This window comes from Heloderma suspectum, chromosome 2 (genome assembly GCF_057233095.1).
Source record: "Heloderma suspectum isolate Gila_16-S chromosome 2, 16-S_ref, whole genome shotgun sequence".
Taxonomy (NCBI): Eukaryota; Metazoa; Chordata; class Lepidosauria; order Squamata; family Helodermatidae; genus Heloderma; species Heloderma suspectum.
This window is the reverse complement of record NC_139459.1, coordinates 231,390,511-231,414,216: the sequence shown is the minus strand read 5'-3', so window position 1 is coordinate 231,414,216 and position 23,706 is coordinate 231,390,511. Positions and strand designations below refer to the sequence as shown.

General features: G+C 43.2%; 1 protein-coding gene across 1 annotated transcript in view; it reads left to right on the top strand.

Moving 5' to 3' along the window:
- Positions 1–23,706, top strand: part of DNAH9 (dynein axonemal heavy chain 9) — a 293,377-nt gene that overhangs the window by 206,514 nt on the left and 63,157 nt on the right. Inside the window, exons 56-59 of the mRNA XM_084838397.1 lie at positions 1,176–1,340; positions 2,452–2,592; positions 13,263–13,433; positions 13,597–13,719. Coding sequence (XP_084694523.1) covers positions 1,176–1,340; positions 2,452–2,592; positions 13,263–13,433; positions 13,597–13,719 — 600 coding nt within the window. The remainder of the gene's footprint in view (positions 1–1,175; positions 1,341–2,451; positions 2,593–13,262; positions 13,434–13,596; positions 13,720–23,706) is intronic.

Below are 23,706 nucleotides of genomic sequence, written 5' to 3'. Positions count from 1 at the left end.
CAATCACCCTGCCTCAAAACTTGAAATTTTATTGAGGTGTAGATTATGATGTCTGTAATTGGAACCCTCCCATGCTTTCCCACCATTTCTTCCATCTTTTTTCTTACCAGAACAAATCTGTTAATGAGGAAAAGATGGACTTTTGATGTCTTTTGATTCGTAGCACTAGGAGCTCTCCATCTGGAAGCACCCAGAGAGATACAGAGAGCTGAGTTTGGGCTTTGCAAAATGCTAACAGCATTTTGTTCTGTCTCAGTCTTGCTGGAGATCTGGCATGGGAGCAGTAGACTTTGGCAGTTGGAGTGTTTAAGTTGTTCCTCCATCTAAGCTCAACCTGTATGTTCATAAATACACGTAAATATAACAAAAGGCAAATAAACCTCTAGTGACCTTCTCAAGGAAATTAAACCCAGGTAAACACTGTCCCCCTGGAACTTCTCACCGCTCAGAGAGGTGGGTTGAGTGTAATAATACATTAAATGTATGATATGAATTTCCCCCCTTTTAAGTAACGGTTCCAGGGGATGGTGGGTTATCAATATCAGCATCATGATATGCAGGAGGTTAACCGTCCCTGCCATCACGAACCTGACACACATGCCTGAACCTGCAGTTCATTCCAGAAGGGATGCTGCCTTTGTCACCAGTGGGAGCTGGGGATGGGGGGTGGACAATGATTTCCATTAGGCATGCAGTGTGGGGCAAAAGGACTAAACTTCCCTCCCCATATGGTTCAGTCTTGATTCAGTAATAATAGCAACCCCTGTGGTTCCTATTAAAAATTGTAAGAACAGATACACAAAATGCATCTGCACATTTCATACGTGGTCTAGTTTTGCCCTAAGTGTGTGAGCTGGACACAGTTGCCACAGGCAAGTCACTATTCCTCAGCTTCCGTTCCCATTTGCAGTATGGGAATAATAATCCTGATCTAGCATATAGGGTCCCTCTAAGGATTACTGAGATCATGTATGTGAAGTGTGTTAAGTGTTATTGTTATTCAGTGTTGCATCCACTCGTGTGTGTGTGTGTTTGTGTGTGAGGCAGTTTGCTGCTGCTTTTCATTCTGACAAAGAAAGAATATCCAGAAAGAATTTAGGAAAAAGTTTGCTGTGAATATGAAGGCAATGTTGATGTATTTTGTTTTGGGGGGTCTGTACCTCAACTCTTTACAGTCTGATCTCACGAAGCAGCAGAATGGGTTCAAAATAACTTTGAAAACTTTGGAGGACAACTTGCTGTCCCGCCTCTCCTCTGCCTCAGGGAACTTCCTGGGAGATACAGCCCTAGTGGAGAATCTGGAAGTCACCAAACACACAGCTGCAGAAATTGAAGAAAAGGTAAAAATACAAATCTGGGCCTGAAGAAGGGGAAAAAACACCAAGCCGCCTTACATAGGAAATTTGTGTTAAGAAATACTGAGTGAATTTGATTTTTTAAAATGTATCCTAGATAATTTTGCTCTGCAGCTTGGTGAGTAGAAATCACTATAAAGCCACATGTTCTTCTGTTCTGGGCATATCTAGGATGCTTATTTCTTCAGACTGCATGTACATTAAATGGGCAATTTAAAGCAAAGAACAAATAACAGCACTGGATTTAAAGACCATAAAACTTTAGCACTATAACAAGATGCTTCAAACCATTCCAGTTTAATATCAAGGCTTTTTATTTAACTTCAGTTATTTCAACATGCATTACAGTTACTTAGTTAAACTGGGATTTTAGCAGAAACTGCATGACAGGATCCACTGAAGTTTATGTGGTCCAGATTAAATTGGCAGGAATTCAGCAGTTTGGCATTGATGCTGCTGCCCTGAGTGAGAATTTGGCTTTAAAAAGCATCTGTTTTAATAGTCATCTGACATAGATCATTTGCTTTGCAAATATTGGCTGCATCTTTCACATGTAAGTTGCTTTGTACAGCTGTGGGAACACATACTGCCAAGTTGTGTTTCTGTATATATAGAAGACTGCGCATCCCAGACTATGCATCCAGTAGAATCTCTGAGATATACATAATGTAGGGTCTGGTGCACAAGGTCATATACATCTTCTTCTGGGACTCCTTGCCACATATGTTTGTAAGAAAGCCAGCCACGTATCTCTATTTTAAGATGTGTGAAAGTTTAATATGGGAAGGAGAATTCAGGTGTTTGTTTCTAAGAGCCGTGCAAAGGGAAGGAGACCCTGATGGAAGTCAGTTTCTTGATGACCAGGTTGCAGGTGAGATGACATTTAAATGTCTTTCCTTGGCCCTTAGCAATGGTTGGATTTTGCATTATCTGAGTTTTTAAATGCAGGCAGGAGGGGAGGCATGCTTGACACACAGCACAGAATGTATCTAAACCCATCAGCTGAGGTCATGCCATCCAAATGCAAACAAACCAAATCTGCATGAACAAACATGACTGTCTTGTATCGTCATGATTTGCTTTTACTTTGCTCCAGGTCCAGGAGTCCAAGGTGACAGAAACAAAGATTAATGAGGCAAGAGAGCATTACCGTCCTGCAGCGGCCCGTGCTTCCCTGTTGTACTTCATCATGAATGACCTCAATACTATCCATCCCATGTACCAGTTTTCCCTAAAGGTACAGCATTTATGCACTTTAGGGGTCTCTCAAACTCCCCAGGCAGTGTAAATTATGTTAAATCGTAGCACATTTTAAGGAAAATACCCATTGTTCTCATGAATCATGTTGTAGGAGAAACCCCCTTCCTTTTCAAACATAGTGATTGTTGGATTTCTCTAGGCACTATATTTTTCCTTACTTTTTAAGCATTAGCATTTCTGCTACAGGATTGCTGGTCTTTGGTCTTTAAAACTCTAAACATCCTGGAACCAGCATATCTCTCAATTGCTGCCTCCCATATGAATCTGCTCAAAATCTTTAGTTGTTAAGACCCATCTCGTTATCCTCCTGCCAGCAGTGGTCAAGTTGGTGCTTGTATCCGTGTATGTGAATCTAGATAGGAAAGCTGCAGAGCAGACAGGAAGAATAACTCAGTGTACAAAATGTGATTCTCTTTAGGGGTAATGGAGCTACTTTGTTTTACAAACAGTGCAGACAAGAGAGAGGCCCATTTTGGTTGTGGCACCTAAATTATCTAATAGCATCCCAAGTCAGATTTGTACAGGTCCTCCTTTGCCCATTTTAAATGTGTAGTTAAGACTGCTTTATTCTGGTAGGCATTGTTTAGTTTTAGCTGTGGCCTTCAGTTGATGTGTTATTTACTATTGTTTGCTGGTAGGTTTTATGGTTGCCATTTAATTGCTTCTTTTTGCTGCTATTTTAAGTTTGTATTTTTAGCTTGTTTTGTTGTTGTGTCCTTAACTTTGCAAGTTGCTTTGAGTATATCCAGGTATGTATAGGCAGGATATAAATATTGAAATAAATAAATAATGCTGCCTTACAATGGGGGTGCTTCAGAGGCAGCATTCCTTAAAGTCAAGGTAATGTTTATGACACATGTGATCTGTGGCAGTAGCAGGTTGTGTGCTTACGGAGAACAGATTTACTGATGAGAAGAAGCCAAACTCACTCTGATTTTACATGATGTGCCCTTGTCCATAATAGACCAATGTGATTGTCCTCTAGTTATTGATATATCGGTGTTGTATATTTGTATTAATCTAGAAGCAACATCCCACATGGAATCTTTTCAGAGATCTGTCTCCCCGTTTTTTTTTAGAAATGAACATGCCATGTAACACTTCAGTTTCACAGGAAACAGCTATCTTCCCTCCAGGTTGTCCTTCTGTTGCAGGGAACTTAGGGTCAAACTGCAGTTAGATGTTGCTAATGAGATGTGATTCTCCCTTCAGCTAGGAGAAATTCCTTTGCCATTGAGATTGCTCTGTATAACTTGCGCAAATGGCACAGGCACCTTCTGGGTGGTGCCCACTGAGGGCAAGAGTCACAACCCCCATGCCCATGTCTGTGTATTTTTGGGCATTCTCAAAAGTGTATTTATTTTGCTTTTAATTTTTAAAAGTACTGTTATGCAAGTATACCCCACTTCCGAGTGGCTAGCAGTTCCAGGGGTTCCAGCACTTTCCCAGGATTCAGTTTCCTTAGGAGGAGGTCATTGGAGATGTTTGTTGTTTCTGTGATATAAAACATATTTACACATATATACAGACTGAGTATAAGATGGAGGTGCACAGCATTAACATTTCAACAGATTCCTGTCATAGCTCAGGGGTGGAGCACCTGCTTTGCATGCAGTAGGTCCCAGGTTCAACCTCCAGCATCTCCAGATAGGGCTGGGAAAGAATCCTGCCTGAAAACCTGGAGAGCTGCTGCCAGTCAGTGGCAACAATACTGGGCTAGGTTCTGGACCAAGGTTCTGACTCAGTATAAGACAGCTTCCTACATTCCCGTTCCCATCAGACTTCTGGGGGAACCTATATTGCCACAGGATTTTCCACAGAGAGCAAAGTCAGCTCTCTGTATCCTTTGAGATCCAGTTCCAGCACAGACTGCTCACTAATCCACTTTCTTTCTTTACTCTTATCCAAGACTCATTCCTTGGTGGTGGGGAGAGCCCTCCCATTCACAGATCTGGAGGTGACCAGGCTACACTTGACCAGCCAATTTGACTCATTGTAGTAGTCTCTTCTGACAACCGCAGGTTCACAGCGCTGGGGGAATCCTTGAGAGATCATTCAGACTAATCCCCCTCTTTCATTACAATCCTTTCCATGCTGAGCACTTTTTGTTCTGTGGCAAGGGTGGGGAACCTCTCTCAGTCCAAGGGCCAAATTCAATTTCCAAGAAGCTCTCTGGGGACTGCATTCCCATGGTGGGTGGGACCAAAAGCAAAAGGGGTGGGGCAGAATACCAAAAATACCAGCATACTTTAGCTTAATGCTCTTACTCCCAGTAACTAATCCTTAGGGGAGGCATTTTAATCTTTCAGAATGGGAAAAATACCCCGCACAAAAGCTGGAAAATCAGCGAATGATTTGTCAACCAGGGGAAAAGCGGGAGGGCTGGATTGGACCTTCAGGTCTGAGGTTCCCCATCCCTGCTCTATGACTTGTATGGTCATCTTTTTAACAAAAAGAACAAAAACGGCATCCTCAAGCAAGGCTGCCCATCCCCGCCATTCCACAATACCCTGCTATTTTAAGATTTTATTTATTGCAATGGGATTACTACATGATTGCTGTGAAGGAGTCTGGGTCTGGGACAAGAGAGGGTCAAGGGGCTCAGAATGACTGCTTAAAGTTGCTTAATGGTCAGTAGCCAAGAATGCCAGCCATGTCTTTTGTTGGGAAAATTATGGATAAGTGGCCCAGAATGGCTAGGAAACTGTTGGAGATGCTCCTGAAATACAAGAGCAATTTTGGAGAAGGTGACTCATCTTTCTCCCTGCACCTTTAGCTGAGAGGTGTGTGCTGAGAAAGCAAAAGAAGCAGTGTTTGGGACAGTGAGACCGAGAAACTGCAATTTGAGAATGAAGGTGCTTCCAGATGGAGGACTCTTAGCGCCACCAAGGATTTCTGCTAAATCTCATATTGCACTTTTAGTAAAATTTCCCCATGGAATAGCTCACCATTACTGAATGTTGTATGTTTTTGGTCCTACGTGAAGTATTTTGTTCTAAAAACCTGTTTACAGCTTCAAATTTACCTGGCAGAACAGAAACACTCTCTATTGGTTGAGGTGGTAGTGACATCAATAGTGCTCATCCCCACTGCTCTCTCCTACAGCGTGTAGATAGGATGGACTGATTTTGAAGAAAATTTTGCCACTTAACTACACCTGACCAGAAACCTGGGAGAGTGGTAAAACTGGAAGGACATTATCCACAGCAAGCTTATCTAGTAGTGTGTTACCCTCTTGGGAGGATGGTTGTGTGCATTTATCCTGGGACTCCTGATGCCCTGAGAGAGAACAGTGGAAGAGGAAGTACATATACACACTGCCACACTACAGCTCTTGCCAGTTTGCCCTATGCCTCCTGTGTGTCCTTTGCAGACATAGGAGGAAAGATCCTTTGTTCCTCAAGGATCTTTTGCCTTGTGCAGATCCTGAAGGCACTCCCCCATGAAGCTTTTCCTATCGTGTAAGGAGCACAGGAGACAGGACTAGATAACCTGGCCTCAAACTGTTGACTCATATAGATCATGCCAAAGGAAAATTCTGGATTGGTTGAGTGGTCCAGAATTAACTTTTATATATTTGGAGAAAATATATGACAGAAGAATCTTGGTATTTATTTATTCTTTTTCCTTGTGCTTTTACAGTCCTCAGGATGTGACAACTTAAATAAGAAGTTGCTTTGAATCAATTGATTTAGAAGATTCTAAACGTCTTGTAGAAATATGCTGAATCAAAGATAAAGACCACTTTACAGAAGATTGGTGAAACACTGGTTTCAAAATGTATTGCATTACCCCCCCCCCCCCCGGAGATTTAAATAGGTCTTTGCAATTTGCAATAACTCAAGTGAGAGAAAGCTCTAAAGAACATTTATGGAAAAGCCTGTCCTATAAGTAATTTAGTAATATTGCATGTCTAGACATAATACTGCTGTAAACTAGTAATAGTTTATATTTTTGCTGAGAGCCTCAATCCTAAAATACAACAATTTTCCAAGGGTTAATTGTGTTTACTGGCTAGCATTTAACTTGAAAACCAGTTTTTACCATTTTTAATCAAACGCTGGCCATCCACCCACCCAATAATTTTTCTATTTTATTTTTTTCCTACATGAAAGCTTTTGAGTGTCTTATTTTGATCAGATCTATTGGTATTTCTGTTTCTGATTATCTCAGTTTGAGCAAGAAGACCCTCAAAGGGACCTTATATGAAAAATCTAATTCCTACAGCCTAAGATATCATGCCCATTGGTTTGGTTGCAGTCGATATAGAAACATTTTTTCTTTTATTGGATCTTATCTTGTGAGTTGCCTCGAGGGACATATAATGAAAGATGCATTTTCCCCAGGGAATCTGGTGTCCTTCGGATCATCATTTTTGGAGGAGCTGATTCTGTTGTCTAGGGGAAATGGATATTTTGTTTGTCTACATAAACCTTGCACTAGACGTTATATCTTCATTTGCTTTCCCTATCTGGCTTGGGAAAACCCAACAAAAGTGATACAGGATCACACAGGTGCCAGTTTATTTTGTGCTGACTTGTCCAGAGTTTCGGAGAATACTTGCTTCATCGTGCTCTAAACCAAACTCTTAATCACTGCACACTCACAAGTTGTGCATGTTGGCACAAAATGTACTGGCACCTGTGTGATTCTGTATTGCTTTTGTTGTTTTTTGGCTACTTTTGGTGCCTCTTTGTTGTTGGCCTTATCTGGCTTGGGCCAAGCAGTCCATTCTGTGGACTATAAAAGAATGGCAGATAATGCATGTCGTAGGCACATGTAATTAACATAGTGTGCATATTTTCTTCCAGAAACATATTAATTTGCAGTTAGCACACGTGTTGCAATAGATCTACAATATTATCGTTATGAAGCTGTTATGCTCAAATGTCATTTGAGTCACCCCTTAAGCCTTCAATAAATATAGACTAAAACCGTGAGAGCCAGAAAGTTGGCGAAAGGACAGGGGAGACTGTATGAAGCTGGCAAAGAGAGAGATAAGAGTGCTGGGTGAACAGAATGCTGGACTAGATGGACCCTTGGTCTGATCCAGCCTGGCTCTTTTGATGTCTTTAGTGGTAACAGGGAGTGCGATCTATTGAAAGGAAAAGAATGGACAGATGTCCTGTTCTGGCCTGAGCAGAAGCCCACGGGGATCAATCCCAGGAAGCAAGAGGCAGGGCAGCAAGGAGTCAAGGCAGGAGTTGCAGCACCCAGAAGAGTTCTTAGTGAGCAACTTGCTCTGACAAAGTCTGGGGCCAGACTGAAGCCTTTTTCGCTACAGTCCCAGACTCCACCCTTTCCTTCAGAATGGAAGCCTTAAAGGGACAGGCCCCTGGCTTGTAGCCTAGCACTCCTCCTGTGTACTCACAGGCGCTTGGCCTTTGAGTACACCCCAACCCCCTCCCTTCCCAGTGGAGGAGATGGCAGCCACTGAATTTATCACTGACCCAGAAAAAGAAATAGCAGCAATGAGTTTGAGGTAGATGTGTATTTACAAATAAGGAGTAAGGGAATGAGAAGAGAGGCAAGACAATGTACAATTCAGAATTTCTAAGTTTAGAATTTCTAAACTCCTCTGCTGGTTCCCTCCAGTGTTGATTCTTTGCAGCTTCCCATAAGTCCATTCTACTTTTGAATTCATCAAAGTCTTCCGTTGATCTGAGGAAGCTTTTCCTGGGATTTAATCTCTGAGGAGCTGGTTGTAGGCTGTAAAAAGGGTGTTGTTTGGATATTGAGGATTTAAGCCTCTCATTGTATGCTGCTGCTTCTCTATGAACAGCAGGTGGGACGATGCCAGCTATATGGTAGATCCTATCTAGAGAAGTAGGGTTTAGACATCTGGTAATGATTCTACTTGTTTCATTCAAAGCAATATCAACTTGTCCAGCATGTGCTGATTTATACCAAATTGGGCAGGCATACTCGCCAGCCGAGTGGCAAAGGGCTACTGCTGTAATCTTAAGAACCCTTGGTTTAGCACCCCAAGTTGTGCTCGTTAATTTCCTAATGATGTTATTTCTTCTGCTGACCTTCAGTTTAGTGTTAATGCAATGCTGTTTATATGTTAAGGCCCTATCCAAAGTAACCCCTAAATATTTAGGGTTAGTGCAATGCTCCAATAACTCCTTTCCATGTAATTTGCAGCTTCCTAGCAGCCTGCTTATTGCGTAGATGGAAGGCACATGCCTGAGCTTTCGCTGGATTTGGCCTTAGCTGGTTTTCGCAGTAATATCGATCCAGCTCTTCCAGAGCTTCTGTTAATTGTTGTTCTCCCTCCTCGAATGTTTTTCCTTGTGTGGCCATTGCCCCATCATCAGCATATATATAATTATTAGTGCCTCCAGGAAGTGGTTGATCGTTAGTATAGATATTGAAGAGGGTTGGAGCTCATACACTTCCCTGTGGTAGACCATTCCTCTGATTTCTCCACCTACTTCGTCTTCCCTGGAATTCCACGAAAAACCTATGGTTCTGAAGCAGATTCCTAATAATGTTTGTAAGTTTAAAGTCTTCAGTTATATCATATACTTTCTGCTTTAGTCTTCTAAGGTTGATGGTATCATATGCAGCCGTTAGATCTATAAATACATTTCCTGTTACACTACCCTTTTGGAATCCATCTTCGATGCATTGAGTTAGATTAAGGATTTGTGCAGTACAGCTTCTTTCAGGGCGAAATCCAGCCTGCTGCGGTATAAGCAGGGGTTCTACAGCTACAGTAAGGAGATTTTGTATCAGTCTTTCAAAGATTTTAGAAGTATGGCACAAAAGAGAGATTGGTCGGTAGCTCTTAGGGTTATTAGCCTCTTTACCTGGTTTTAGAACTGCTATAACCTTAGCCTTTCACCAAACACCAGGGATCTTGCATTGTTCCATATAGGCATTAAACATTTCTAATATCCACTGCCTTGCTTTCGGCCCGAAATGTTTTATCTGCTTGGTAAGAATATCATCCAAGCCTGCAGCCTTCCGTGGTCTACATTTCCTTATAGCATTTCTCAACTCTTCCATAGTAAAAGGGGACAATAGGTTAGTTGTTTCATCCTCCTTTTTTCTATTAATTTTAGTCTTATGCTTTAAAGGCATGTGTTCTAAATTACCATTCTTAAGGAGCTGGCTAGCTATTTGGTCTCCTGTTACATTGGCATGAGCAGACTAGGGTTATGTAGTCTTTTATTGTTTTAGTCATTTTACTAAGTGTAGTAACTAAAACAATAAAAGACTACATAACCCTAATTTACTCACACCTCCAAGTAGGATCCTTAGTTAATGCCAGCGCTCCAACACCTTCCACCCGGACCAGATGGAAACCAAAGGACCAAGAAGAATGGCTGCTGGTCTCTTTTTATCCTATTCCAAACCCAGTCCTTCACTCTTTCATCCCCCCTCCCTTCCCTCAGCGAGGATGAGCCGGGGGGATGTCACACCCCTCCAGCTGTGCTGACCTCTTGGCAGGCCAAGTTGTTTTATGACCTTGGGCCCCTGATAAGGCCTCCATCCTGGTGCCTTCGATCTTGGCATGCCCACAACCTCCCTCCAGGTGGCCTGAGTTGTAAATCTTCTTGCAGGACCCTACTCTCTCCTACCCTAAAACACAATCTAAAACTATGCAAAGTAAAATTAACTCTTCCCCACCACAGATTTGGCCTCATAAGGCCTTCTCCTTGACAGACACCTTGAGGGGAAATCACATGACCCAAAAATTCTACAGTGGTCAGATCAAAGTCGCATGTTCCCAAAGTCACATCAGAACTTTCCTGACATGTTGTATATGTTGCTGGGGTGTCTTAGAGTAGACCAAGAGGTCATCCAAGTAAATCACCACAAACCGGTCTAACATATCACGGAATACATTATTCATAAAATGTTGAACACAGGACACATTGCACAGTCCGAAGGGCATTACTGTATATTCAAAGTGCCCATAACCGGTTCTGAAGGCCATCTTCCATTCACCTCCTTCTTTAATGCGTATCAAATTCTGTGCCCCTTAGAGGTCCAATTTTGTAAATATTGTGGCTGTCCTCAGTCTCTCAAAGAGCTCAGGAATTAATGGCAGTGGATAGCAATTCCGACCAGTTGGTGATAGCATTCGGGGCACGGTAATCATTGCAGGGGCACAGTTCTCCACACTTCTTTGTTACAAAGAGCACTGGGGCAGCAGCTGGGGAAGTAGAAGGACAGATAAAACCCCACCTGAGATTCTTCTCAGTGAAGTCCCGAAGGGCCGCAAGTTCAGGTTCAGACAAGGAATAGAGGCATCCTGTTGGTATCTTAGCCCAGGGATCAGATCAATGGCACAATCATATAGCCAAAGTGGTGGTAAAATGTCAGCTTCCTTGGGGCTGAAGACATCCTGGAAATCATTGTACTTCTCTGGGAGTGAAGGGCTTGGTGAAGGAGCTGGGGTTGCCATCATAGTAGCCATAGCCAATGGTAAACAGTGTTGACGGCAGTAAGATGAGTTGAAAACAAGGGTGAGGGCCTGCCAGGAGATGGATGGGTCATGTAGAGCCAGCCAGGGAATCCTTAACAGAAGTGGGAAATGAGGAGTCTGAACCACATTGAAGACCAGCTGCTCCTTATGCCCTTGGGTCCTCATTTCCAGTCTCCTGGCTTCTCGTGTGATTGGACCTAGACCAATGGTCTTCCATCAGTCACCTCTATGGCAATGGGGAAATCTTTAGGCTTGGTAGGAGTGGCATGCTTGGTTGCAAATGTCTCATCGATGAAATTACTAGATGCCCCCGAGTCTATCATGGCAGCAGCCTCTAGGAGCTGGCCACCAGGCAAGCACAGGATCGCCTCTAGAGTCGGGTGAGTTCCACTTTCTGAACCCCTGGAACATAGTTCATGACAGTGAGCCTGCACAGGGCAATAGCATTTTGTTGTTGTTGTTCAGTCGTTCAGTCGTGTCCGACTCTTCGTGACCCCATGGACCATAGCACGCCAGGCCTTCCTGTCCTGCGCTCTCTCCCGGAGCGTGCTCAAGTTCATATTCATTGCATCCGTGATGCTATCTAGCCATCTCATCCTCTGCCGTCCCCTTCTCCTTTTGCCTTCAGTCTTTCCCAGCATCAGGGTCTTTTCCAGGGAGTTTTCTCTTCGCATTAGGTGGCCAAAATATTGGAGCTTCAGCTTCATTATCTGTCCTTCCAATGAGCACTCAGGGTTGATTTCCTTTAGGATGGACTGATTTGACCTCCTTTCAGTCCAGGGGACTCGTAAGAGTCTTCTCCAGCACCACAGTTCGAAAGCATCCATTCTTCGGCGCTCAGCCTTCCTTATAGTCCAGCTCTCACAGCCATACATTACTACTGGGAAAACCATAGCTTTGATTAGACGGACCTTTGTCGGCAAGGTGATGTCTCTGCTTCTTACTATGCTGTCTAGGTTGGCCATAGCTTTCCTCCCAAGGAGCAAGCGTCTTTTAATTTCATGGCTACAGTCACCGTCTGCGGTGATCTTGGAGCCCAAGAAAGTAAAATCTGTCACTGCTTCCATTTCTTCCCCTTCTATATGCCATGAAGTGATGGGGCCGGATGCCATGATCTTAGTTTTTTTAATGTTGAGTTTCAAACCAGCTTTTGCACTCTCCTCTTTCACCCTCAACAAGAGGCTCCTGAGATCCTCTTCGCTTTCTGCCATTAGGGTGGTATCGTCTGCATATCGGAGGTTGTTGATAATTCTCCCAGCAATCTTAATTCCGACCTCTGATTCATCCAACCCGGCATTTCTCATGATGTACTCTGCATATAAGTTAAATAAGCAGGGTGACAATATGCAGCCTTGTCATACTCCTTTCCCAATTTGGAACCACTCGGTTGTTCCATGTCTGGTTCTTACTGTTGCTTCTTGACCCTCGTACAGGTTTCTCAGGAGACAGGTAAGGTGGTCTGGTACTGTGTGGGTCTTTATTTGGGCAAACACTGGCAAAATGTCCATCCTCCCCACAGTATAGACAGAGACCCAGCTGTCGACAATTATATTTCTCTATAGGGCCTATTCTACACTGCACCCCCCTTGGACCCACATCCAGCTGAAGGGGTGATGCAGGCCCCTGCAGGTGCTTCCTAGAGAGAGAATCAAGCTGTCCTTTGATCTGGAGACAGGTTTTAATCAGTTCTGGAAGGGTCCTAGGTGTATCAACTCAGGCCAGCTCACCCAAGATCTCTGCCTTCAAGCCTTCCAAGAACTGGTCAACAAGGGCAGCTTCATTCCACTTCAAGTCTTGTGCCCAAAGGCAAAAGGAGTTGCCCTAGAAACTGCCTTAGAAGCCTCAATTTAAGACTGCTATGACACAGCCTTAAATTCCTTGTAAATATTTTTATAAGCTGAAAGTTGGAATCCTCAGATTCTCACCAAAGCTTTGTGAGACATGCAGGTGTCCCAGATAATTGCAAGCCACTAGCCCACCTGCGTGCTAGCTGGTGCTATATGCCAACTTTTTCAGTCACAGTAATGGATACCAGAAGGACATTTTCTATCAATAAGCTGGTTTGGTTTGACCATGATTTCCAAAGTAGGATGGAGTCAGCATGATATTATTAAAGCCAGGAATGCTTTGAGATCTATTGCGAAGTCTCCAAAGTGATTCATATTCCTTCTCCTCCTGCTCCCCGCTCTCTTTCTCACCACACACAGGCATTCAGTGTCGTCTTTCAGAAAGCTGTGGCAAGAGCTTCTTCAGATGAAAACCTGAAAGAGCGAGTAGCCAACCTCATTGATAGCATCACCTCCTCTGTGTTCCAGTATACAACTCGGGGGCTGTTTGAATGTGACAAACTGACTTACACAGCCCAAGTCACGGTCCAGGTAAATAGCTGATCCCTTAGCAGCACCTTTCCTAGCTCCTGTGCAATATGTCTTGTTCTTCCTCAGGATAGAATCCTGCTACAAATATTACTTTTTGTCTGCTCTGCAGTCTTTTGGTAATCCTCACAGCCTCATGCAATACCATCTGGGTTTGTTGTTGCAGATACTTCTGATGAATAAAGAGATAGATGCAATGGAACTGGACTTTCTGCTACGATATCCTGCCCAACCAGGAGTCACCAGTCCAGTAGATTTTCTGTCAAACCAGTCATGGGGTGGCATCAAGGTAGCTGTTTTAACTCCAAATAAACCTATTAGAGGTATAAGCAATGGATTATACCTAGTTTTAAATATAGCCTGTTCATCTATGTGTTAAGAGTATTTCCAGTTATTTAGGTCCTTCCCAGACTCCAGCTTCAAGGGCCAATATTTTCCAGTTTTATGCCAAATTCTTCCAGCACAGTTGAAAAAAAAAAGTTCCCTAGCCACCAAGAATGAAGTTAGTGGAAAGTATTGCAGTATACAACTCTAGTTTATCTTGTTCTTTGAGGATTGCTCTCTCTTTGTGTTTTTGTGCCTTTTGTTGCTCTCATGAAATCTTTGCAGATGACACAAAATTGGGTGGGATAGCTAATACCCTGGAAGACAGAAACAGAATTCAAAGCGATCTTGATAGACTGGAATGCTGGGCAGAAAACAACAGAATGAAATTTAATAGGGATCAATGCCAAGTTCTGCACCTAGGAAAAAGAAACCAAATGCACAGTTACAAGATAGGGGATGCTTGGCTCAACAATACTACAAGCCAGAAGGATCTTGGAATTGTTGTAGATGATCTAGATCACAAGCTGAATATGCTTGTGAATATGAGCCAACAATGTGATGTGGCTGCAAAAAAGGCAAATGCTATTTTGGGCTGCATTAATAGAAGTATAGCTTCCAAAACATGTGAAGTACTAGTTCCCCTCTACTCAGCACTCATTAGGCCTCATCTAGAGTTCTGTGTCCAGTTCTGGGCATCACACTTTAAGAAGGATGCAGACAAGCTGGAGAGGGTTGAGAGGAAGGCAATGAAGATGATCAGGGGACTGGAAACAAAGCCCTATGAGGAGAGATTGAACAAACTGGGCATGTTTAGCCTAGAGAAGACTGAGGGGAGATATGATAGTGATCTTCAAGTCCTTGAAAGGTTATCACAGAGAGGAAGGCCAGGATCTCTTCTTGCTCATCTCAGAGTGCAGGACACAGAATAATGGGCTCAAGTGACAGGAAGCCAGATTCCGGCTGAACATCAGGAAAAACTTCCTGACTGTTAGAACAATACAACAATGGAACCAATTACCTAGGGAGGTGGTGGGCTCTCCCACACTGGAGGCATTCAAGATGAAGCTGGACAGCCACCTGTCAGGGATGCTCTGATTTGGATTCCTGCATTGAGCAGGGGGTTGGACTTGATGGTCTTATAGGCCCATTCCAACCCTACTGTTTTATGATTCTACCAACATACTTTAATTACAAATCGTTCAGGGAAATTACTCATTTTCCTAGTGCTACACTACCTGGTGAAGTGTGAATTTACATAGTGATGTAATGTGAGCCTCTTCTGCTTCTTTCCCTACTTTTCCCTTTCCTCTGTCACTTCCAGTGACTGGGCTGGCATGATTCCCACAGCTCACCGTGGCTTATTTAAGCCACAATGATCTGTGGGTGCCATCCTGAAAATTCAAGCCACAACCACTGTTTGTCATGTTGTCTGAACCTGGGGACCATGGGTTATGCAAGGGTTAAAGAAATTCAGGAGGGTGAACATGGTAGACCTGTGGAGAGCATCTGTATCTAAATGCATGGAGAAATAAATAAAACTATATTCTGGTCAGAGTCTGCTACAGAACGCTAAACCAAGGAGAGGATGCTGATGATGCTTTCCTGAAACAAATTATAGATGTTTAAGGAAAGCAAGGATTCGCAATATTGGGGGACTTCAGTGACTCTGATATCTGTTGGGAGACAAGCTCTGCTAAGCATGAAAACTCCAACAAAGTCTTAACATGATTTGCTAACAGCTTCCTCTTTTGGAAGATGGAAGAAGAAGTGATGGGATTAGCTATCATCTTGGCTTGATCGTAACGATTAGGGAAGAGTTTAATAAATTAGATTAAAGTAGCAGGAACTTTGGGAAAAACTGGCCATGTAATGCTAGAATTCATGGTTTTATGAAAAACTGAAGGTGAGTGTCATCAAACACGTATCTTGGATTTCAAGAAAGTTGGTTTTAATAAACGTAGAGAAACATTAGGATGGTTAAATGTTAACAAGTGACAAAGAGTCGGTGGAACCATCCAACTCTTATTTGCCTCCACTTTCTCACAAAAGAGGAACTGTGTGCAACCTTACATAAGTAGCCTCCGGTCTGATCTTTATTCTGGGGTTCATCACACGGAGCTTTTATCCTGCTATTGAGATGGCTGTCTTTCGGAAGTTTGTGGGCTCTTTAGATGATGTCATTACCCTCCAGGGGGTCTCCCGCCATTTCCTCCAGCCTATCCCATGTTTTCCCCAAATGCAAAAAATGTGGCATTTTTTCCAGCCCATGGAACAGGAGCACCATAACCTCCCTGTGAAATTCTACAATAGCGGAAGAAACCGCTGAGTCTGCCTACTGTGGGCGTTTGTTTTCAGTTGTTGGGGGCACAGTCAGCATGAGATTTGCCAGGAGCAAGGGCAAGAATCGCTTGCCAATTGTGTCTCCTGCCTCTGCATTTCTCGATTGGAGGGAGAAGAGGGTAAAATGCTTCCCTGCAATGAAGAGAGACACATCTGATTCCCCCACCCCATGAAGCTCAAAAGCAACATCCTCTGTTGTTTCAGAGCACCCAATTAAGTTCAGTGGGGATTACTCCTAAGTAAGTGTGCCAAGGGTTGCAGACTTACAGGGTGATCTTATGTTTACTCAGAAGTAAGTCCCGTTGAGTTCAGTGCGGCTTACTCCCACACAAGTGTGCCAAGGGTTGCAGACTTACAGCACAATCTTACATTTTATGTCTACTCAGAAATAAACCAGAGTTTCCTGGGGGCTGCAAGAAAACACTACAGCAGAAGTTAATCTATGAAAATAAGACTCTCCTCCCCCCTCCTTTGCATACATGCCAGGGAGGGAGGGAGGCATTCCCTCAGTTCAAAACACGTGGCTGCCATGTAAAGAAGCCCTTCCTAATCCTGCAAAGAAACCGAAAGCAGGAAGCTCCAGAAAGGATGTGGGTTTTTGTGGGTTTTTTGCTTAATGTAGAAACACCCTCTGTCTGTTCCCAAACCTATTATACGGGCACCTACAAAAGAGATAGCAATATTCTGTGGTTAACTAATGCTAATATAGATTAGCTTGGGTCTTCCAACAGAAACTGTCATATGGTATCTGTGATTAATTGCTCTGGAAATTTATCAGATGGTTTACTGTATGTGTGTTTAGGAGAGTAAACCCCTGTGTGTGTGAATGAGTGATGTGTGTGCGTGCATGCATGAGAGAGAGAGAGAGGGAGGTGTTGTAAGTGAGTTGTATGTGAATGTTTGTGCATGAACATGTGCATCCCCCCCACCACAGGAGACACCTGATGTGGCTGAAAAGATTGTGCACCCCTGACTTAGATGAAGGAGTAGAGGAAATTCTTCTCAAACTTGCAGATGATATAAAGCTGGGTAGGGGGATAGCTAACACTTGCATGATGGGATTAACATTCAAAATGACCATGACAGAATGGAAGACTGGGCTGAAACTAAATGAAATTCAACTGATATAAATGCAAGTTCTACATCTCGACAGCACCCCCCGACACACGCACACACGCACACACACACACAAATGCACAGGTATGATACCTGAGTTGGCATAGTAGATGTGAAAAGGATCTTGGGATTGCAGTTGATCATAAGCTGAACGTGAATAAACAGTGTGATGTGGCTGCAAAAAAGATGAGTACAATTTTAGGCTGCTTTAGTAGAACCATAGTTTCCAAGTCATGTGAAGTAATAGTTCCACTTTATTCTGCAGTAGTGAAATCTGGAGTGCTGTTTCCAGTTCTGGGAACCACTCTTTAAGAAGGATGTAGACAAATTGGAATTGTTTCAGAGGAGGGCAGCAAAGGCAGTCAGGGATATAGAAAGTGAGTCCTATGAGGAAAGGTTGAAGGAACTTGGTATGTTTAGCACGGACAAGAGAAGAGTGCAGGGGGAACATGGTCGCACTGTTCAGATACCTGGAGGGCTGTCACATAGAAGAGAGCAAAGAGTTGTCCACTGCTGCTCAGAAGGCAAGAGTAGATCGAATGGACACAAATTACAGGAGGGTAGCTTTTAGCTGAAAATTAAGAAAAACCTCTTAATGGTAAGAGCTGTTTGACAGTAGAACCAGATACTGGGTAGTGGTGGACTCTCCCTCATTGGAGGTCTTTAAGCAGAGGCTTAAAGGCATGCTCTAACTCTGGATTTCCTGCAACAAGCAGAGGGTTGGACACTATGGCTGACAAGGCCCCCTTCAACTGTATGATTCTGTGAAAAAAATCCAAGCAATGTCTTTAAACAGTAGCAAGCACAACATAAAAATACAGCATTGAAATTATCCTAGAAGTTTTATGAAAATTTAAAACATCAACCTCAAAGTGGGACATTTTCCAGAGATATGGTTAGGTCAACAAATCACCTTTTACATTACAGTAAACACCCCGCCGCCCCTCTGCCTCCCAATCTGTAGAAATATCCACTGTAACAGCAATATCAGCTAACTGTTTTGCAGTGTCCTCCACAAAAGAGCCTAGTGAAGCACAAAAAAGATCCATGACAGCCAAACCAGTCTTCTCCCTTGAAAAAGAGCAACTGATCATCTTTACAGTATAGACTCTGGACACGTCTTTGTTTTTTTTTAAGGGGAGGGGGATATTTTCCTGCTTCATCAACTTCAGGAAAGTGTTTGACTCTATCTGACAACTTGGGGTTGAGTCTTAAATTGTTACAAAATGGAATTGGCAAAAAAATATACACTCTCATCATATCGGTGTTCCAGTCCATCAAACGCAGGATATGGATTGGAAACAAAGGCAATCAAACCACAGAGAGGTGTAAAACAGGGAAGTGCCCTCAGACTGTCTTCCTTCAAACTATATCAGTGATGTCTTGACCCCTTTGGAACAGTCATAAAATGCAGAGCTCTGTCTAAATGACTTAGGTGTTGAATGTGTGTTATTTGCATATGACCTAGTCCTACCATCTCTCAATCAGGAGAGACTAGGAAGAAGTTTTCAGCTCTTTGAAGACTCCTGAAATACAGGGGCAAAACTGAACGGAGAATCACTAACATCAAAACTAGCCTGGAAATCCAAGCTAAACAAGCTTCTGTTATGAAGAAGCAATTAAGACTGAACATGCCTTTACCTGACCACAAACTCTGAAAGCTCTGCAGGGGAATGTTCTGTAGGAGCAAGTGTGCGACCCCCACCATGTCACGTCACAAAGCTGTAGGGCCAGTTTGGATGTAATTTTTCTCCTTGGGTTGTCCCCTAGGGTGAGATTGGGAGCAGGCTTTGTGGGCTCACCTTGCACCCTCTTGAAGGACGGTTTAATTTTGCAGATAATTATGGGGTATTGGAATAACTGGGTTCTCACAGTCTAGGGGCTTGCTTCTCCCTTCAGTGAGGGAAACGAGGGACATAGGCAAGCCAAAGACTTCTTCCAGTCCCTTCTTGGAGCAGTCTCAGGGGAAATGTCTAAGCAACCCCTGAGAGACCTTTTCTGCTGTGGTATCCCCAGAATGGGGAAGCATGCTATGCTCTTCAGGGCGAACTATACTACTACTTCAGATGATGGGGGCTTCTGATCAAAACGTGTTGAGGAAAAACAGCTTGATCTTAGAAGGGCAAAGAGAGATGGCAGAATCGGCATGGTGCTGTGCTGTCAGCCACTGCATTAGAAACGTAGCTGTGAGCAAAAGATACAACATAGCTTCAGACCTTAGCTATAGGATTTGGACACCTCAGGGGAAAGGGTGACACCTACCTCCCCTACACCCCTCTTTACCCCATTGTTTGACAAATAACCTCTGGGTACTTTCTTCTCTTCATACTTCCATATACATGAATGTGTTAGGTAATAAAGTATTTTGAATTGAATTAAGAAGTCATGTGTGAAGGAGAGGGTGGTTGAAGCATATTCCATTGAATGAAGGCCTTGAGCTCCTGCCAAGTTGTCACCGTGATTCTGCTTGGATGAATTCAGGCTGTCTAGCAGTCTATGCTTAGGGTTTTCCGGTTTTGAAGAATGTTTTTAAAAATTCTGAGACCGAAATAGCCTTGCTCATCTTTACAAAAAAAATGGTATTTTGAAGAACAAATGCACCAACTCCATTAATCTTTGGTTCAGCAGAAACTATTCTGGGTATTTTAGACAGCCCCACCTTTATTTTTAGCTTTTATATAGACAATTTAAAATATGTTTAATGTAAATTATGCCATAGAAATCAGCTCAGGGCTTGAGCACATAAAGCAGCCTTTCCCAACCTGGTGCCCTCCAGTTCTTTTATTTGGACTACAACTCCCATCAGTCTCAGCAGGCCCAGTGGTCAGGAATGGTGGGGTTGTCGTCTAAAAGATTTAGAGACCACCAAGTTTAGAAAGGCAGCACATAGCTTTTTCCTCTCTCTCTCTCTCCCACACGCACACCATGTTCTAGGCATAAAAGCATGGCAGGAGTTGCAACTCAGCTGATTAGGTCCTCAGGGGCTCTCTGAGGGTTTCTTACCAGATAGTCTTTTATGATGAGTGGCTCTAGTATTCTTATTACTTGCTTTAAGGCCATTCCTTTCTCTCTTGCCTTCTGTAGAAGCCGAGATACCTTGTCCTGTTACGATTTTACCTCGGTGTCAGTTTTAAAACTGCAGTTGCATCTCTCTGCCTCAGTGCTATCCCTCCTTCATACTCTTCTGCCTGTCCTAGCCTGGACCACAAAGGAAATCTCTCATTTAGTTTTAATTTAAGAAACACGCACGGCATCATTGATGTTTGCAGTGAATGACCAGGAGCTTTAAATACCAATTTCTTGGCAAGAATTTCTCTTAAGTGATTCATTCACCCACTAATGAAACAAAACAAACAACAAAAAGTGGTGCTTCAGGTAGGTTTGTTGGTTGTTGTTGAAATGAAAGAGCAGAAAGCTAAATCAGCTTTATACTGGAGAGTTCTCTGGAGCCTTGGACCACCAACACTGTCACTTTTCTGCATAGTAATACATGCAGTGCTGGGAGTCTGAGAGAATACCAGGTAATGCTGCTTCTTCATATTCCAATTTATTCTGCAACAGAGGATACATCTATCATTAAGTCTTTGTCATAATGCAAAGGAGTAGACACTAGCCTGGTTTGCACAATCGTGCTCCCCCCCGCCCCGCATATGCTGGTCCTCTGCCGGGCGGGGCGGGTTTAGCATAATTACCCTTAGCAGCTCAGCTTGTCGTGTTGTGCGAACCCATCCAAGGTGGCTTGTTGCCATGGGTAACAAGCTACCCAGAGAACCCTATAACAGCCCATGGATTCTGGGTGACTTGTTAACCACAGCAAGAAGCTACCCTGGCCAGGTTCACACGACATACAAACTGTGCTGCTGAGGGTAATTATGCTAATCCCCCAGGACATGATCAGCATGTGCAAGGTGGTTAAAAAGGTACTGTGACTTATTAACTGCTCTGCAATCATGCGGACCAGGTCTGTGTGTCATATCTGGCCTGCCAAGGCTTCCCAAAGACTTGTCCTTCTTCCCCTCCTCGCCTCAAGCAACCAGCCTATAGGCAAGTCATCCTTACATGGCAGCAATGTGGAGAACTGGAGATGTATGGCATTGGGGGTGGGGGTGTGAAAGCTTTGACCATCTGGGCATAGTTCACTGAACTTACGTTGCATACCCCTGGCTTAATGGTTAAATATCTTCTTATGCAGTTGTTTGCATATCTCAACCGAGATCTAGTCTGGCTCCAGTGGGGTGGGAGCAGCTGCATTTTCTAATAAGCTGAGCTCAATTTATTTATTTGTACAAGTATTTATAGACCACCTTTTAGGACATGGCCCTTACAGGCAGCTCACATGAAAATAAAACAACACAATAAAACTGAATCACAATAAAACCAGACAGCAGCTGAAAAAATCATTTTAAATATATGTCATTTAAAATATACCAAATAACACACATAACAAATAAAAATGCCAACTTCCGGTGATTAAAATGGCAAAGCTTTAAGTTTAAAATTGCAGAGACTTTCGCCTTATGGCCAAGTATTCTGTCTTCCTTTCTTCCATTTTTTTTTTCTCCTAAGGTGGGGTGGGGAGCACGGCCTTTAATTGTGCCATGGACAGATACTACTCCATTCATTCATTCATTCATTCATTCATATTTATTGATTCAAGTGCCAAGCTGGATTAACATGCTCCTGTACTGCTGCCACAATTTTACTCCTTAACCAGGGGGATAGCATCAATGAATCGTGTACACCTCATATATAATCTTTTCTCTGTTTTTTTTCCTCCCAAAGCAAAATGCCCATAGTGTCCATTTGCTGCTGCTCTGATTGCTTGCCAGGGACTCAGTCTTCCTTAATCCTGACTGCCTGTCCCTGCATACAGTCATCTTCTAACCCCCTTATCCGTGTATACCCACAGATGCCTGAGTTCTTTGAGGCAGAAATCCGTTTCCCAACTCTGGCTTCTCTTCCCCACAGAAAGCTGCCTTAAGCTGAGTCAGGCCATTAGCCCATCCAGCCCCAGTATAATCGCACTGACTGGCAGAGGCTCTCCAGGTTTTCAGACAAGGATCTTTCCCAGCCCTGCCTGGAGATGGTGGGATTCGAACCTGAGACCTTCTGCACGCAAACAGGTGCTCTACCACTGAGCTGTGGCTCTTTCCTCCTTTCTGTGATGGTTTCTTTTCTGAATGTAAATGTTTCAGCCAGGGTGAGAGACAAGCTGTTTGTTATGAGTTGAATGTACACCTGGCTGGCTGGGCTTATTCCCCTCCACCCTATGCACCTCCCATCCCAATCACTCTCATCTTCTCTTTCTGAAGAGGAAGGATTTTCATTATGTAGATATGAAAAAGCAACTGAAAAGGCATTGTTTAATAAATGTGATGTTGAATAATGAGCTCTAAGTACTGGATTCAGCTTTCGAGAGGGAAAACGGCTGCAGAGACAAAGCTGCATATTAATGCCATATTTATAATTTTGCAGAATGCAGATGATAAGATTGTGTGTGTGTGTGGGGGGGGGGGAAAGAGATAAAGGAGCAATTCATGTATTTCATATTGAGGAAAACTAGTATTTCTTTGACAAAGGAACACAAGACTCTTTTTTCTCCCATCCTGTGTACTTCAGAGTCCTGCAAAGTTTTCATTCTTGTTGAAGATTGATTTTGACACAATCTGCTGCATATATGCAAGGCACATTGGCTTTTGCTAATACTGTCACAGTCTTTTGATCAAGATTGTCTGATAAGACCCACCTACAGCTTCCTTGAAGACTCATGTTTAAAATATAAATGTGCTAGGATATCAGAGTGATAATTGAATCCCTCCCATTCTGGAGATCTAGATTCTGTTTAGAACATCTGTTATATAACGCATTGATTACTGCTCCTCTGCACCACTTTATCTGTTGTCCTCTGTCCCTGTCCTTGGAACTTTATGATGTCCTTGGTGGTAGGGATTATTTTGTTTTTGAGTGGGTGGCCACACTTGCATAAGGTATCTTTGTTGCTACTGGGAAAACCATAGCTTTGATTAGACGGACCTTTGTTGGCAAGGTGATGTCTCTGCTTCTTACTATGGCTGTCTAGGTTTGCCATAGCTTTCCTCCCAAGGAGCAAGAGTCTTTTAATTTCATGGCTACAGTCACCGTCTCTGGTGATCTTGGAGCCCAAGAAAGTAAAATCTGTCACTGCTTCCATTTCTTCCCCTTCTATATGCCAGGAAGTGATAGGGCCAGATGCCATGATCTTAGTTTTTTTAATGTTGAGTTTCAAACCAGCTTTTGCACTCTCCTCTTTCACCCTCAACAAGAGGCTCTTGAGATCCTCTTCACTTTCTGCCATTAGGGTGGTATCGTCTGCATATCGGAGGTTGTTGATAATTCTCCCAGCAATCTTAATTCCGACCTCTGATTCATCCAACCCGGCATTTCTCATGATGTACTCTGCATATAAGTTAAATAAGCAGGGTGACAATATGCAGCCTTACATGATATACAACAC